We start from the raw sequence: 15,850 nt of genomic DNA, 5'->3' as shown, positions 1-15,850 counted from the left end.
TGGTACGTTACCAGAATCAGGAAGGCAATCGTTAGGGGTGTGGGTTTTAATGAGTGAAAACATGCCAGCACGCTGACCCACAGAAACTGCCTTCTAGAAAGGAAAGCATGGTGAACCCTCCATGTGCCCTTTCATGGTGCGTGTTTAGTAAAATCACTCCTGACAATCTACCCTGCCCGTGGATTCAATGAGTAAGGAGCTGTCTCCTTTCCAAGAATAACCTAGACCACGTTTCCCTTTAAGCCATCAGTCAAATTCTGAACCAATCTGTTGGCCACAGCAGGCATGACCCCCCAAACCAAGCGTCCCTGTCCTGATTTTACCTCCTGGAGGCACATGCCATGGGGTACAGGCCTTCACTGTAGTCAGGAGCGCCCACTCAGTAACTGGAGCCCCGTCGTGATCGCCAAGGGGATGGGTTCCGTGAGGAGAGCTGTGCTTGGCCGGTCACAGCGGTGGGTGCTCAGGGTGATGGGCATGTGCTGAGCACTTCAGGCCGGGACACAGTAGGGTGGGCCCGAGTGACCCTGCAGCTAACATGATTGTGGGGTTCCTGCAGGAAAAGCGCTTCATTCTGAGTGTGAAGCTACCTCGTTCCCAGCATTTTTCCTCACGGAAGCATTTCTCAAGAGGATGCTTAGCAGGAAGCACTCAGGATCCCAGGGCGGGAGGGCCCGGCTGGCGGCAGCCTCACCTGCTCACACTTCTCAGGGCTCTTGAGCACCACTCTCCCTGCCCTCCTGCCCTGAGAGTGGGCCCAGAGCAGGAGGCACGGAGTCCTCTTGTCCAGAGCAGGTGACTGTAGGGACTTAGATCCAAGAGCAGAGATGAAACCTGCCTTCTCAGTGGGCCGCAGACCTGGCCTGGCTCCCTCTGCACCCGCGGAACCCACAAAATTAGACACATTCGTAGCCTTGAGGCCCAGGTGTGTGTAGTCCAAAATGTTTGGTTAGACACTGGTTCCAGTTCCTCTAAACCCGCGACTCCAGTATTAGCTCAACCGTAGTCCAAAGGGCCTTTGTGACTTGGGCCAGCAACTGAAACTCAGCTGTTGACTTTCCTTTCAGTCTTGTTTAATCTACACACCACAGCAGGAAGAGATGGCATGCCTTAATCTTTCCCTCTAGAACATTCTCCTGAAACATCTTGCTAAGGTCTCACCACAGGGCTTTTCATGTTTCTGCAGAAGGCAGGGTCCCTTATCTGTTTAATAAACACACAGTTTTCTCCCAAAAGGTTTATTTGTCACATTTAAGGTACAAAATCCAGCACACGGCCAGCTTCCCATTTGGACATATTTATTTATACATGTCACTAAACCACAGAACTCATTCTAATGCAGCCGCCCCTGAACAACAGGTTTGAACTGTGGGGCCACATATACGTGACTTTTCTTCAATGAACACCTGGACTAAAGATTGCTCTACACCATGTGGTATCGGGGACCTGAGCATCGAGGATTCTGGGATCAGTGGGGGGTCCGGGAACCAATCCCCCACGGGTACTGAGGGGTAGCTAAGTTTTGGGAAGTCACAAGTTGTAAGTGCGTATCTGATGCGTTGGGGTTGGCGCCCCTAACACCCACACTGTTCAGGAGTCAACTGCATATCCACCAGCACTTCCTCCTGAGTAAAGAGCAATACCTCTCTAAAAAAACCTGGTGTCAGTAACACTGCCAAGTGTAAATTATGTTCACTTTATCGTTTGAAAGGATAGACACAGGAACTGGGGAATTACACGTACAACGCAACATGTTCACATAAACTGTAAGCATCCTATGGGAACGACGAATAGGTGAGCCTGTCAGTCAGCGTCCGGGACTATGAACTAAATGAAGGGACCTAAGTCGCGAGGAGACATCTCATGAGGTGAACGAATTCATTCTGCGTCTGCGGTGGCGTCTTTCCAGTAGCACAGGCTGCCTGAGCCATGCTGTCTCGGAGCGGTACTGACTTGTAGGTGCTGCCAGATAACATCTGCTGACAATCAGACTGGTCACTGAGGGAGGCGTCTGACTGTTAACACTGTAGGTTACTTCAACCGAATTCCAAGAGCGCGCTTCTCTCAGGAGGCAGGCGGAACCTTGGGCCTGCCGGACACTGAGCAGAGGATGCCACTAAACACACGGGTGTCCTGCAGGTCACGGGGGCAGAGTTCTAACAGCGTCCTTGTTCTAGGAGGTCACCTACCTGACACGCAGACCAGAGGACCCAGCACCTCAGGGCCAGGCCATTCCCACGCAGGCAACTTTCAGCGCCCACTCTACGGGGACACGTCCACACACAGATATGGGTTGCTCGCGAAGTCAGATTTCTACTAATGGCTTCACAGTAGCAACACAAAATGTACTCAATGTCACATTTCCATAGGAAAGGTTATATTTACACCGTTCACTCCAGTCTTGAAGTGTGGACCCGAGACATTCAATGCTCAATGATCAATATGTTTGCGGCGTGACTCAGCAGAGCAGGGGGCGACTCAGTAGAGCAGAAGCCCCTCCTTGGCGGCCAGGCGCTGCCTGTGCACCTGGTCCTGCCGCAGCTCCTCGTGGGTGGGATGCCAGAGCTTTGTGATGACCCTCTCGATGTTGAGCGCGTACACAGTGTGCGAGGGAATGACTTCCCTGTGCACCTGGATTGAACATGGCAGGTCAGTTACACTCAGGACATCTCTAACATGTAAAAGGTTTAGATCCACAAAACACTCACAGAAAAGACACACAACTTATAAACTTCAAGCCAGAACCTAATGAATCCCAAGCCAACTAACAAGAAAACAGGAAATAACAAGGTTCTGAAATAGAAATAAGGGAACAAGGTTTTTTCCCCTCTTCTTTCTCTCGTTGGGGAGGTGTGGGGGATAGGAGAGAAATTAGGAAGGACTTGGGCCCAGGATTTAAAAATGAGGGGATGAATGGCTTTAACAGAAAACAGCCCAAACTGAAAAACAAAAGGCCGGGAAGTACGCAAGCTCCTGAATGCCACCCATAAACCCAGGAAAACCTTCAGGAGCCAGGAGTTACCTGCAGAGCTTCAAAAAGGTCATGCATGTTCACGGGCGGCAGGGGTGCAGGGAGGGTGTCCCCGGAGCACGCCAGCAGGAGTGCGGCCTGCTGCTCCGCGTCGTCAGGGTGCAGGTGGGCAGCTGCGTTCTGGCCGACACAGGGGGCAGGAAGGGCTGGAGGGCTGGAAACAGAGGATGTTAGAAACACCCAGCAACTCCGAGGAGACACCCAACGGCGAGACTAGGAACGGGCTGCAGGGAGGCACCTCATTCAAAAGATCTAAAAGGAAGTAGGAACCCCGCTATTTTTTAGTGCGTGCAAAGAGGAAGAGTAGAAATTTTCATTTTTAAAGGCAGCCCATCTGGCACGCAGGAAACAAAATGTAGAGCAACTACTGACCCCTCCCTCCACACGTTAAAATATTTACTACACTCCAGATACACAGCCAAGACTGTTCCCTGCCCTTAAAGAGCTTCTAGTTGAAAAAACACAATAGACCTTCATTCAAGGAAGAGGAAACAAAACACCGACGTAGAGAGGAAGGTGGATGGATGTGCTGGGACCAACAGGATCAGGGAGAACCCGCCAGCACAAGGGCGGCCACAGGCCAAACGCAGGCCCTGGGGAAACTAACACATCTAGCCCGTCCCCAGGGCCCAGGTGCAATAGGGAAGCCGGGCATAGTGTCAGCACCGGGACACAGCACAGACCCTCTGCAGCAGGACACGCAGGCGTGAAGCCACACTGAGGAGGTGATGCGGAGGACAGCGTGGGCCCCAGGCAGAGGCAGCCCTGCTCCGGAAACAGCCCACCCGAGGAGCCCGAGCCCTGGGTGACTGTGCAGGGGAGAGGCGGCTCAGACGCCTGGCGGTCAGGGATGCTGTCCCCAGAATTCACCACCACAGGAGCCCCCTTTTTTGGTTTGTTTTTCTCTAGAATGACTTACAAATGAGAACAAGTAATCCCAAACACAGGCCTGCAGGAGACTGAGAACTGCTCGTCACCTACGGTGCACCCGGGTGAGGAGCTGCGGCCCAGGTCCCGGAGGCAGGAACGGCGCTGGCAGAGCCCCTCCCCGTAGCACCAACACTGTCTCTCCTCCCACCTCCCTCCCTGTCACCCTGCACCTGCACCACTCCGCCTCCCCCGTCATTTTCTCCAGAACGTCTCCCAGTTGCCATGACCAGATGCACCACGCCCAGCACTTGCAGAAATGCAGTCACTTCAGTTCCCACAAGGAAAGTGTTTTTCTTTCCCAAAGGCTTACCATTTGGACAGAACTTTGTGGGAAGTGGCGGATGAACGACACAATGAGTAAAACCGTTCCGCTCTCAGGGTCCCTCAGACTTACGGCTGCACCAACCCACTATCTGACAGCGGTCGGTACACAGAGCAGTGTCACCACCGGGACCGCACAGCCACGCATACCTTTCTATTAAGCTGTTGTACACCATGATGCTGTTCTTCAGGTACGGCTGTGGGGTCACGTTACTACCAAAGGCGTATTTAAAGTGACCGTCTCGCAACCTATACGCTTTCCTTCTTGATACAACTGATGCCAATATGTCCTTAAGATGATTCTGTAAAAACAAGAAGAAAAACAGCATGAAGTCCCATTTAAGAGCAAATCCTCAGACTTCCCGAGCTGCTCACGCCCACAGGACCCAGCCAATGGGAGGGGAGCGGCGCCCGTGCCTGACCATGCGTGGTTCACTGAGAAGCCAGACCAGAAGGGCCGGGAGGAGGGGGTGGGCTGCTTTACTGGGTTCTACTTCAGGTGGGCTTGTTCTACATGGAATTTACTTTAAAAGGTTTCATATCTCTAAATTTGCTCCTCTCAAAAATGATTTCCAGCCTGGCCAGCATGGCTCAGTGGTTGAGCATCAACCTATAAACAAGGAGAGGTCATGGTTCAATTCCTGGTCAGGGCACATGCCCGGGTTGCAGACTCGCTCCCTAGTAGGGGGCGTGCAGGAGGCAACCAATCAGTGATTCTCTCTCATCACTGAAGTTTCTATCTCTCTCTCTCCCTCTCCCTTCTTCTCTGAAATCAATAAAAAAAATTTAAAAGACGCTTTTCAGATAGCTTTAAATAAAAGCACAAAAGTGAGTAATTTTCTTTAAAAGAGGCACCCACCTTGAAACTTGCTTTAAAAAGTCTCAAGCTCTGGGGTTTCTGGGTTACCGTGCCCCATAAACTGAGCCCCCTCCCTGAAGAGAACCGTGGCTCTCAGGAGCCATGTAAACACAGATACACAGGACATAGGAAAATCGGGGTTTCATCCCTTCACCTCATGAGAGCCAGGTAGAGAAGAGGGCTGGCGATATGACAGCTCGTCCCAGCCTGCCCTTGTCAGCGGGACCAGGAATGGCATTTCAATGACACCAGTGAGATCCTCTTCCATCAGGAGTTCATGGCAGTTTATAATTTCCACACACGGAGCTCACTTTAACGTTTGTAACTTACATCTCTGAGGTCCGGGTGAGGAAAGGGACGCCCAGAGAAGTGCAAGGTGACCCAGCGTCCCTGGAGCGCCTGTGCACCCCAGGCCCCAGGGACACCCTCCGGTAACGACGTGAAAAACTGAGGGCGTGACGGAGCGTCTGCGATAGGAACCCACTGTGCAGATGCCTCGTCGAGCTCTCCTAATGCCAGACACAGTGACACCCCGTGAGTTAGTCCCTAGGACTCTCGATCTCATTTGCCCCCTTAAAAACTGTTCCCTTGCTGACAGATGACACATGGGCTCGAACACCAGTCGCCTCCAGGAAGCTCACCTGTAAAGCGAAGGCACCTGCCTGGAGTGCGATGCGTTTCTCCCTCAGAGGAAAACTACGTGAATGATGACAATTCTGAGATCAGAGTGACATGTGGGGTCTTTTCTTGCAGCAGCAACTTCCAACAACACACACAAGCTCATCACCCGCAACCCTGTTTCTGCCGCCAGCAAACCCACCTCCACGGCGTAGACCACAGCCGACACGGCCTCCTCGGTGACGTTGTCCAAGCCGTGCTCGTACGCCGTCACGATCATCCGCCCCTCCAGCTGACCCCGCGTGGGCAGCATCATTGTGTGGGAGCACAGTTTCAAGTCATCGTCATCTTGGGGATCCTTTGCCACAAACTGCTGGGCTCCCGAGAGGGGGTTCTGAGGCTGGAATCTGTGCTGAGTAAGAAAACCTTTCAAAGTTATTCATTACAGTGGCGAGTAACGAGACGCAAACAAGAGTAACGTCCTGGACTGCACAGCCCACAGAGCCACGCCACCAGGACCACGCCACCGGGGTGCAAACCAAAAAGCAACGCCTCATGCACAAATAGTCACAGACTCACACGTGTTTCATGGAAATAATGGAGGCGTGGCTTGAGGGGAGCACGCTAGCATGCACAGCCGATTGTTCTAGTAATTAGCATCTCTGTAACCACAGAGCACATGGCTCTGTGCTAGAGTAACAATCAGGGAGAAGGTTTAAAACTATATTCAAAACAAGTGAGAGCGTGTGAAATGCACATTAGCAGGCAGGTTCTGAAAGTGTCAGGACATAATCAACCCTTCAGTTAAGCCTGGAAAGTATTACTACCCAACAGGACAGACCTAACAGCAAATGCTCCAAGATAATGCTGTGTAGTGTAGTGTGACTAGTTACTACTGCCTTCCACTTGCAATTCTCAACAACACATCGCCAGCCTCATTATTTAAAATCGTTTTCTCAATCTTTTTTCTGCTCATAAAGCCTCGGCCTCCTCTGGGAGAGCTGAGGGCCCATTTATACTCTCCGTCACCATCCAGAGACAGGCCCTGGCAGCTTGTGATTAAGCACAACATACAACACTTTGTAGCTAACATGTTTGAAGTTTGTATTAGAAAAGCATGCCAAAACTGGTTTGGCTCTGTGGATAGAGCGTCGGCCTGCGGACTGAAGGGTCCCAGGTTCAATTCCGGTTAAGGGCATGTACCTGGGTTGCGGGTACATCCCCAGTGGGAGATGTGCAGGAGGCGGCTGATCGATGTTTCTCTCTCATCGATGTTTCTGACTATCTCTCTCCCTTCCTCTCTGTGAAATATAAATAAAATATATTTAAAAAAAGAAAAAAAGAAAAGCAACACTTGTTTTTCCCCATTTTCCAGGGGAGAAGCTGCACTGTACACCAGCAGGTGTGTGAGCAGGAGGCCCCCCTGGGTCCGGATGCCTCCAGGGGAATGCTGCTGAGCTGAAACAGCAGAGGCAGGATCGGTGCTTGTGGTGTTAATCCAGAGCCATCGCTTCCCCGTCAACACCGAGAGGAGGGAGACGTTCAGGAAACTGTTCCCTCAGGAAAAAGCCGGTTACTCTAAATGTGTACAAACCCTACAGCCAAACGCGCTGCGCCTTCTCTGCTGACCCACAGGCCCCCGGCCCTGCGGCCTGCGGGCCTCCTGGACCGTGGACACCAGTCCCTCCAGAGAAACATTTCAGAGAAAGAACACAGGCATAGCTTCCAAATCACTGAGAAATCACGGATGCTACTGAGAACATTAATGTTTATGCAGAACAAACCAGAATTAGAAAAACTCAGGCACCAACTTCACAAACAGGAACACGTTTCCCACACAGGACGCCCCCTATTTCCCAACTCAATTACCAGTAAGTTCATATTCATTTAAAAACTTAAACCAGTGGTTACCCAGACCTACTGGCGAACAACCTACATCAAATTTCTGGCGCACAGAAGACATCTTCTTCCTTCCCTTCGGCTTCCCGGGCTTGGCTGCGGAGCCGCCTGTCCAGGGCAAGGAGCCGGCACCCTCTAGGAGACAGGAAGCAAGGACCGTGAGAGAAAACCACGAGTCAGAAACTGCTAAGTGTTTTCATTTGGGGATAAAAACAAGTATGGAATGCTCAAATAATGTAAATCAATAAAAAACAAATTCACATCTTCTTTTTCTGCTTCTCAAAACAAAATCATAAATTCCTTCCACTTCCTTTTCTAGCTGTAACCAAAATTACTCTCAGGACAACAGCTTGGTTTTCCGTACCATAGCTGCTGTCCCTGCAGCTGGGTCACAGAGGGAGGACCGTCAGCTATTGTCCCTGCAGCCGTGTCACAGAGGGAGGACAGTTAGCTACTGTCTTTGCAGCCGTGTCACAGAGGGAGGACCGTCAGCTACTATCCCTGCAGCCATGTCACAGAGGGAGGACCGTCAGCTACTATCCCTGCAGCACACCACAGAAGCAGAGCAGGGTTTTCTAGCTCAGGATGGGGAGCACGTGTGCTAACCTGCTCTCCTTCAGGACCCACTAAAAATGGCAACAGAGGAAAGTAAAGGAGCTGCCCACACAGCAAGGAAGAGGACAATGAGCGGGGACCAGATGAAATCTCGACAAATGTCCACAATGGGCTGAACGGTGCGGGCTTACAGAGCAAACACGAGCTGGCTGTGACCCAGCTAGCAAACCAATGCCACGGACCTCCTCACAGGCAGGCAGTGAGGCGGGAGTCAACCTGCCCAGGAGAAACCCAACAGGACCTGGATTTGGAGGAGGTGAGTGCAGTGGGCACCAGGAGGGACCCGTAATATCATCGGTGGGAGGTCTACAGGCAAAAGTCATCCCCACAGACCCCTACCCCCAGACGGACTCAGTACAGAGCAGAAATGCAGGTGCCCTGTTCAGACAGCTACCTAGCCCAGTGCAGGGCCGTCTGAGTTCTGGGGCAGTCCACCTGCTGTGAGGCCAGCTCTGCTCACTCCCATCCACGTGGTACTTAACACAGGTGGGGCATGGAGGGCTCAAGTTAAAGGGACAGCATCTCTAGGGTTTACTAAGGTAGCTGGCCTCCAAGGAAGAAGCCCATCCTATAAAATAAAGAGGTAATACACAAATTGACCATCACACCCTCCTGTCACAAGATGGCCGCCCCCACATTGGCACAAGATGGCCTGCAGGCGAGGGCAGTTGGAAGCGATCACACTGGCAGGGGAGCAGTTAGGTGTCAATCAGGCTGGCAGGGGAGCGGTTAGGGGGCCATCAGGCTAGCAGGCAGGCGAGTCACAGAGGGAGGCTTGTCTCTGCAGGGTTTTCTGTTAGGAGCTAGCAGTCCTGGATTGTGAAAGGGATGTCCAACTGCTGGCAGTCAGACATCCCCCGAGGGGTCCTAGATTGGAGAGGGTGCAGGCTGGGCTGAGGGACAGTCCCCACGCCCCCCCCCCACCCCCAGTGCACGAATTTCATGTACCGGGCCTCTATTTCTTAAATATGAAACCCCAGGTCTCTGACAATAATCTACCTGAAGCACTTTAAGAAAGACCAAGTTAAGCAAATGAAAAATAGAGGTTCGAGAGGTAAAGAATCCAGGCTACATAGAGGACTCAAGGACGCCTAGCTGGTATCCTCAGAGAATTCTGAGGAGTCACATATCCGTAAAACAAAAGATTCTATGGAAATGTTGAATTAAAGGATGCATGAGACAGAAAGGCTGAAAGAAGAGCTGAGGAAATCTCACAAAACAGAGCAGTAAGATGATGAAACACTCGTCTAAGGTCAGTGTATCTCGAGAGAATAAGCTTACTGTATGAGGAGCTACTAAGGCCCCAGAACACAACACAAGCGTAGCTGTCTGTCAGAACAGGATGAGGGTGGGAAGCGTTTCATTGTAAGACCTGCTGCACTATTCTCTTTAACCGTCTTGTTTGGTGTTAATGAGAAAAAGTCAAAGTAATACAAGCTCATTGTAATTCACCTGCAAGGGCTGTTGGTACAGACCCACATTTCTATATTCTACTTGTAACAGAAACCTTTTCTTTGTTGCTAGCCAATATTAAATAATTTCATTTCAAGAAAATATATTTGGGGTGTTGATGGAGAAATAATCGGTCAGATTCCAAATGTTTCTTCACTTATCTAAAAATAACCAGTAATAAACATTCAAGAATATCAAAGGTTTTATTTAATTCAGGTAAACCAGCTATACTTATTAATAACTCTCCATATTTGTTAAGCATTTTTGTGGGTTTTTGTGTGTGTATTAATCCTCGCCTGAGGATATTTTTCCATTGATTTTTAGGGAGAGTGGAAGAGAGAGGGAGAGACAGAGAGAAACATCGATGTAAGAGAAACACATCGATTGGTTGTCTCCTGCAGGAGCCCCAACCAGGGCCCAGGCCTACAAACCAAAGTACATGCCCCTGACCGGAATTGAACCCGGGACCCTTGGGTCTGCAGGCAGACACTCTATCCACTGTGCCAAACTGGCTAAGGGGCAAGCATTTTGTATTTTTAAAAGCACCTTTTCACTTGTTATTTCGTCTGCTTATTTATTTATTTATTATCCCGTAGGTTCGACATCACTGCCTCTATTTTACAAATTAAAGCTAAGGCCATCCAATAATTAGCTCCTTTCTCTAAGCCAGCAGTTCTCAACCTATGGGTCGCAACCCCTTTGGCGGTCGAACGACCCTTTCACAGGGGTCGCCTAAGACCATCCTGCATATCAGATATTGACATTATGTTTCATCACAGTAGCAACATGACAGTTATGAAGTAGCAACGAAAATAATTTTATGGTTGGGTCACAACATGAGGAACTGTATTTAAAGGGCCAGAAGGTTGAGAACCACTGCTCTAAGCTAAACCTGTACCCAGGTCTCCACTCAACCAGGGTTTTCATTTCAGATCCCTTATCTCTTGGGTGTGTGGGGCCTCACAGTATGCTCCAAAGTAAGATCTGCCTCAAAAGCAAGATCTGATCCTGATGGTGTTGGTTTTCTGATCAAATGAGGTTTTCACAATGAAGTGGATTACCTCTATGATCCTCCCGGCCAAAGTCCACGCTAAGCTGAACAGAACACAGGAACCTGACACGTGTGAGCCGTGCTGTGAGGGCAGGTGAGCGTTAGGGACGCACCCAATGGGGACTTCTTGGAGGAGGAACTGGGCTCCAGGCGACCTTTCCTGAATTCTTTATCACACAATAGGGGCTGGCACAGGGATGGATGATACAAAACACTGGCCATTTCTAGATAAATATGGGCTTTTAATACATGATCATCAGCATCTCCACAGCCATTTTTTAAAAAAAATTCAACTTACTCGACAGCAGGAGGTACCTAAGAATGCACTTTTTAACAAGAGCCCAGGCTAAGTTTTATCATGGGGCAAATTTTGCATGTATTCAATTATTTGTTTTGGATGAATTGATTAAAACAAGATGGCTGAAAGAGGTGGCTTGTACCACTTAAGCTCCAAGCAATTAGGGACACAGGGGTGGGTGTTTCTATCAACACCTGTTTAGTTCAACCTCCCAACAAGCTGCTGTCCAAGACCTTTGTTTTCCACCAATAATCTGCCTAACATACATGTGGAAGCACTAACCTACCTTCCAGGTGCCAGTATCTCACCAGTGGAAGCCCAGGTTCCCCACAAGTTGTAATCCCCACTCCCTCCATCTATGCAAACCCCCGCTACTGTCCTCCCTGCACTGGCCTCCACTTCTTCATCCTGGCCGCCCAGCCCTTCCCCACTTCACACAACTTCAGTGTCTGAAGTCCAGTGGGGTGGGGAGTCATGACCAAAGGTGCCGTGAGTCCAGGGAGAGCCCTGCTTTAACATGGCCATAAAGGAATCTGCACCAGCACACCATCCCTTTCTCAGCCCTTCAAAGAACATTTCGCTTGCAAACACAAGTGTCTGTTTCTGGAAGCTGAAGCCAGTATCTCGGGTGTACTGTTGCTCCCTTACCTGGGGTAGACACCAAAATCTGGCACCGCGTGAGAATGGCCAGGAGGAACTCGTTGTGAGAGTGCACTGTAAAAGGGAGGAGTGCAGGGTCAAATACACGATAGTTAAAAGGAAACCACTACTTCAGCGTAGCTTTTAAGGATTTTGGGTATCCCGTTCTGCCATTCTTTACACTTAATTTTAAAATCACATTATTAAAATGGCCTTATAGACCACTAAAATCAAACTTGTACTTTTTTTTAAGTGAAAAGACTAATTTATTGCACAGCTGGGAAGCCCCCCAAGTGGGTAGTTATTTTACCATTATCCTGTGTGAGAAGTCTGTGAGCTTCCAGGTCAAACTCCTCTTTGCTGATCTTCTGCTTGAACCACAGCTTCAGGTTGGCCCAGTATCTGCAGGGGCAGAGACAGTATGAAGAATCACAGGTTTTGTTTCTTCCCCGCGTCCACCTAACCTCGTCCACCCTGAGGACAGTTTCTACTCCCTAGTGCAGCAGTTCTCAACCTGTGGGTCGCGACCCCTTTGGGGGTCGAATGACCCTTTCACAGGGGTTGCCTAAGACCATCGGAAAACACATATATAATTACGCATTGTTTTTGTGATTAATCACTATGCTTTAATTATGTTCAACTTGTAACAATGAAAATACATCCTGCATATTAGATATTTACATGACGATTCATAACAGTAGCAAAATTACAGTTATGAAGTAGCAATGAAAATAATCCTATGGTTGAGGGTCACCACAACCTGAGGAGCTGTACTAAAGGGTCGCGGTGTCAGGAAGGCTGAGAACCACTGCCCTAGTGTGAGGGTGAGTGCCCTGCTCTCCACCCCAGAATGTGACTATGTGGAGACAGGGCCTTTCGAGAGGGGCTCAGTTCCCATGGGGGTGTCAGGGCGGATCCTGCCCCACCGTGACTGGCGTCCTTATGAGACAGGTCGGAGAGAGACACGAGAAAACGGTCATCACCGAGCCCAGGGGAGAGGCCTCAGAAAAAACCGGCCCTGCGGACCCTTGATGTCGGACTTCCAGCCTCCATATGGTGGGAAATACATGCCCATTCAGGTCCCCCAGTCCATGGCATTGTTATGGCCACCCCCGCGGACTAGGGCACCTGGCAATCAGCATACCAACCGGTGGGAAAGGGAAGAAAGTCCTCCGTGAAAGGTGCTGACAGGTAGTCACAGAATCGGACTCATGAGCCAAGTGGCCAAAAGCACAGCTGTCCTTTCCGTCCTCACTGTCCCCTTCTAAGAGGCCACTACTCCTCAGAAGCCTGCATTTAACAGGTGCGTTTAAAGTGTGACAGGCTCCAGCTAATACTGCCGTGCTGCAGATTTGTGAGCTGCTAAGAGAGACCTTAAAAGGTCTTATAACAAGAAAAAAAACTTTTTTTTGTTAATCTTCACCTGAATAAATTTTTTCCCTTTGATTTTTAGAGAGAGTGAGAGGGAGAGAGGAGGGGGAGGAGGAAGAAGAGGAAGAGGAGGAGGAGGACAGAGGGAGAGAGAAAGAAAAGCATGGATGTGAAAGAGACACATCAATTGGTTGCCTCCCACACCCTCCCTAACCGGGACTGGGGGGTCAAATCTGCAACCCAAGTATGTGCCCTTGACTGGGACTCGAACCCGTGACCCTTTGGTGTGTGAGCTGCCGCTCTAACCACTTAGTACACCAGCCAGAGCAACATATTTAGTGTATGGTAACAAAGGTAAGTAGACTTACTGTGGTGATCATTTTGCAATATTTACAAATACCAAATCATGTTGTATATCCAAAACTAATACAATATTACCTGTCAATTATAGTTCAATTTCAAAATATTTATATGTCAAAATGTGTGTGTTTTATGGGCTGGGGAGTGGTCATTAATACTGTTTCTGGCTGACCTCTTTCCGTTCAAACAGAGTCCAGTTTCAATCTAACTGGCTGAAGTAAGTGGTTTCTAAAACGGCTCACCACCCAGAAAACAGCCCTGGATTTCAGAAACTTAGTGGTTTTTAAAGTGAAAAGCAACCGCTAATCACAAAAATAACTAGTTGACTGGCAGAAAAGACTCAACCCTTTCTCACATAACATAACTCCGCTTGAAATGAGTACAATCCATGCGTTTTCACATCCACACCCCTGTTCCAGTGCTGAAGGAAGCTGCTCCCTGTTCATGAAGCAGGATTAATAAATCAGTACATGTCTCATAATCACTTTCAGTTCACACTTGTTTACTTTCTAACGCTCATCTGAGTTCCTAACAGGAAAAGAAAAAAAGCAGAGATTTCTCAACCAGATGGTTTAATGCCCTCACAGCCTTATTGTGCCCCAAGCAGGGCCTCCTGTTCACCGATTAGCTTCTTGGCACCTCAGCATGATCTCTGCACGTACCCAACCACGATCTCTGCATAGACCTGGCCATGACCTCTGCATAGACCTGGCCATGATCTCTGTGTGCCTGGTCATGATCTTTGTATGTGCCTGGCCATGATCTCTGCATAGACCTCCATGATCTCTGTGCCTGGTCATGATCTTTGTATGTGCCTGGCCATGATCTCTGCATAGACCTGGCCATGATCTCTGTGTGCCTGGTCATGATCTTTGTATGTGCCTGGCCATGATCTCTGCATAGACCTGGCCATGATCTCTGTGTGCCTGGTCATGATCTTTGTATGTGCCTGGCCATGATCTCTGCATAGACCTGGCCATGATCTCTGTGTGCCTGGTCATGATCTTTGTATGTGCCTGGCCATGATCTCTGCATAGACCTGGCCATGATCTCTGTATGTGCCTGGCCATGATCTCTGTATGTACCTGGCCATGATCTCTGCATAGACCTGGCCATGATCTCTGTATGTACCTGGCCATGATCTCTGCATAGACCTGGCCATGATCTCTGCATGGAACTAGCTATGATCTCTGCATGTATCTGGCCATGATCTCTGTATGTACCTAGCCATCATCTCTGTATGTACCCGGCTACGATCTCTGCATGAAACTGGCCATGGCTGGATGAAGTTGCAGCCAAAGCTCTGGATTCATCTGAAAAAAAAAAATTTTCCAGGAGAAAACCCGCAGCCTTAATGGAATCTTAAAGTCGCCTAAGATCCATTTCATTCAACAGCCAAGCATGTTTAGTTCCAGAGCTTGCCACCACGTTTCACACGCTCAGTACTGGTAACTTCCCAACAGGGGACATTTAGAGGCCTTCTTTGTTTTTTAAAGGACAGGAACAATTAGGAAGTGGAACAGAGCTCCTTTCCCATCCTCTTCTATCCAACAGGAGGTCAGTCACACAGAAACCCGCCTCCCTAGTTTACAAGAAGGACGCGCACACGTCTGGAGCGTGGGAGCTGGTTCAGAGCCGAGACGAGGCTCTGCAGGGAAGCTGTTCCGACATGGTGCTGCCTACCTATGGGCAAACTTGTGCCCAAACAGCAGCCCTGGCTCTCAAAGGCTGGGAGACTGACCTAGCCTGGTCCCTTACTGTACACCCACAGCCAAACGGCTGTTTCCTCAACACCAAAACCAAGCCCGCCGGCCCCTGTGAGGCCGAGGCGGGTAAGTGGGTCAGACTAGGAGGCACTGAAACACCTGCAGAAAATAACACATGACCAAGTCAACCAAAGCACTCAGCACCTGTTTGAGCACGACCCTCCTCTGGGGCCTAGACACAGCATCTCAGAGGCTGCTCCTATGATGCTGTTCGGCCTGGGCCTCGCCCATTCAGCATCCGGCCCAACAGGGTCCTCCGTCCCTGCTGTAACCTGGGGAAGGTGTGGCCGGGCACCTGGGCCCTTTGCAACCAACCCGTCAGGTATCAGGGCCAGGGTCCCAAACCTGCTGTGACCTACTCTCCAGTTGCAGTTACTACGCTCCCGGATCTCCATCTGCTCACCTATCACACGGGAGTGCCTGCACCTGGCTCACATCTGCTGTGAGGTGGGAGGAGGCAGTGCCCGAGGCTCAGAGCGCTTGAAAGGTGCTCCCTAAGTGCCCGCTACTATTCTACCAGAGGGGCCAAAACTGCCTTCCTCGGAGCCGACAGCCCACCCCGGCTCAGAGCCTCCGCCTCCAGGAAGCCCTCCCGGGGCGCCCCGCCCCGGGCCGCACCCCCCCAGGAGGCCGGGCCGTG

The 15,850-nt window shown here is 50.1% G+C and overlaps 1 protein-coding gene across 1 annotated transcript; it reads right to left on the bottom strand.

The window, feature by feature from the left end:
• Positions 1–1,222: 1,222 nt before the first annotated feature.
• On the bottom strand, positions 1,223–15,605 carry TADA1 (transcriptional adaptor 1). Its single transcript, XM_015564270.1, has 8 exons — positions 15,570–15,605; positions 12,024–12,207; positions 11,723–11,788; positions 7,696–7,793; positions 5,962–6,171; positions 4,433–4,584; positions 3,023–3,185; positions 1,223–2,631 (listed from the first exon to the last, which is right to left on the bottom strand). The coding sequence occupies exons 1-8, from the start codon at positions 15,603–15,605 to the stop codon at positions 2,479–2,481; spliced, it is 1,062 nt and encodes a 353-aa protein (XP_015419756.1). The 3' UTR covers positions 1,223–2,478.
• Positions 15,606–15,850: the final 245 nt, after the last annotated feature.

The sequence above is a fragment of the Myotis davidii genome, unplaced genomic scaffold, assembly GCF_000327345.1.
Source record: "Myotis davidii unplaced genomic scaffold, ASM32734v1 scaffold401, whole genome shotgun sequence".
Taxonomy (NCBI): domain Eukaryota; kingdom Metazoa; phylum Chordata; class Mammalia; order Chiroptera; family Vespertilionidae; genus Myotis; species Myotis davidii.
This window is presented reverse-complemented; position numbering and strand designations above follow the sequence as displayed.

Coding starts and splice junctions, on each gene's coding strand:
- TADA1 (XM_015564270.1), bottom strand. CDS start 15,605: ATGGAGATCCGGGAGCGTAGTAACTGCAACTGGAGA. Junction 7,794..11,722: donor GATTTTGGTGTCTACCCCAG/GTAAGGGAGCAA, acceptor CCTGTCTCCTAG/AGGGTGCCGGCTCCTTGCCC. Junction 2,632..3,022: donor ACCTTTTTGAAGCTCTGCAG/GTAACTCCTGGC, acceptor TGTTCAATCCAG/GTGCACAGGGAAGTCATTCC.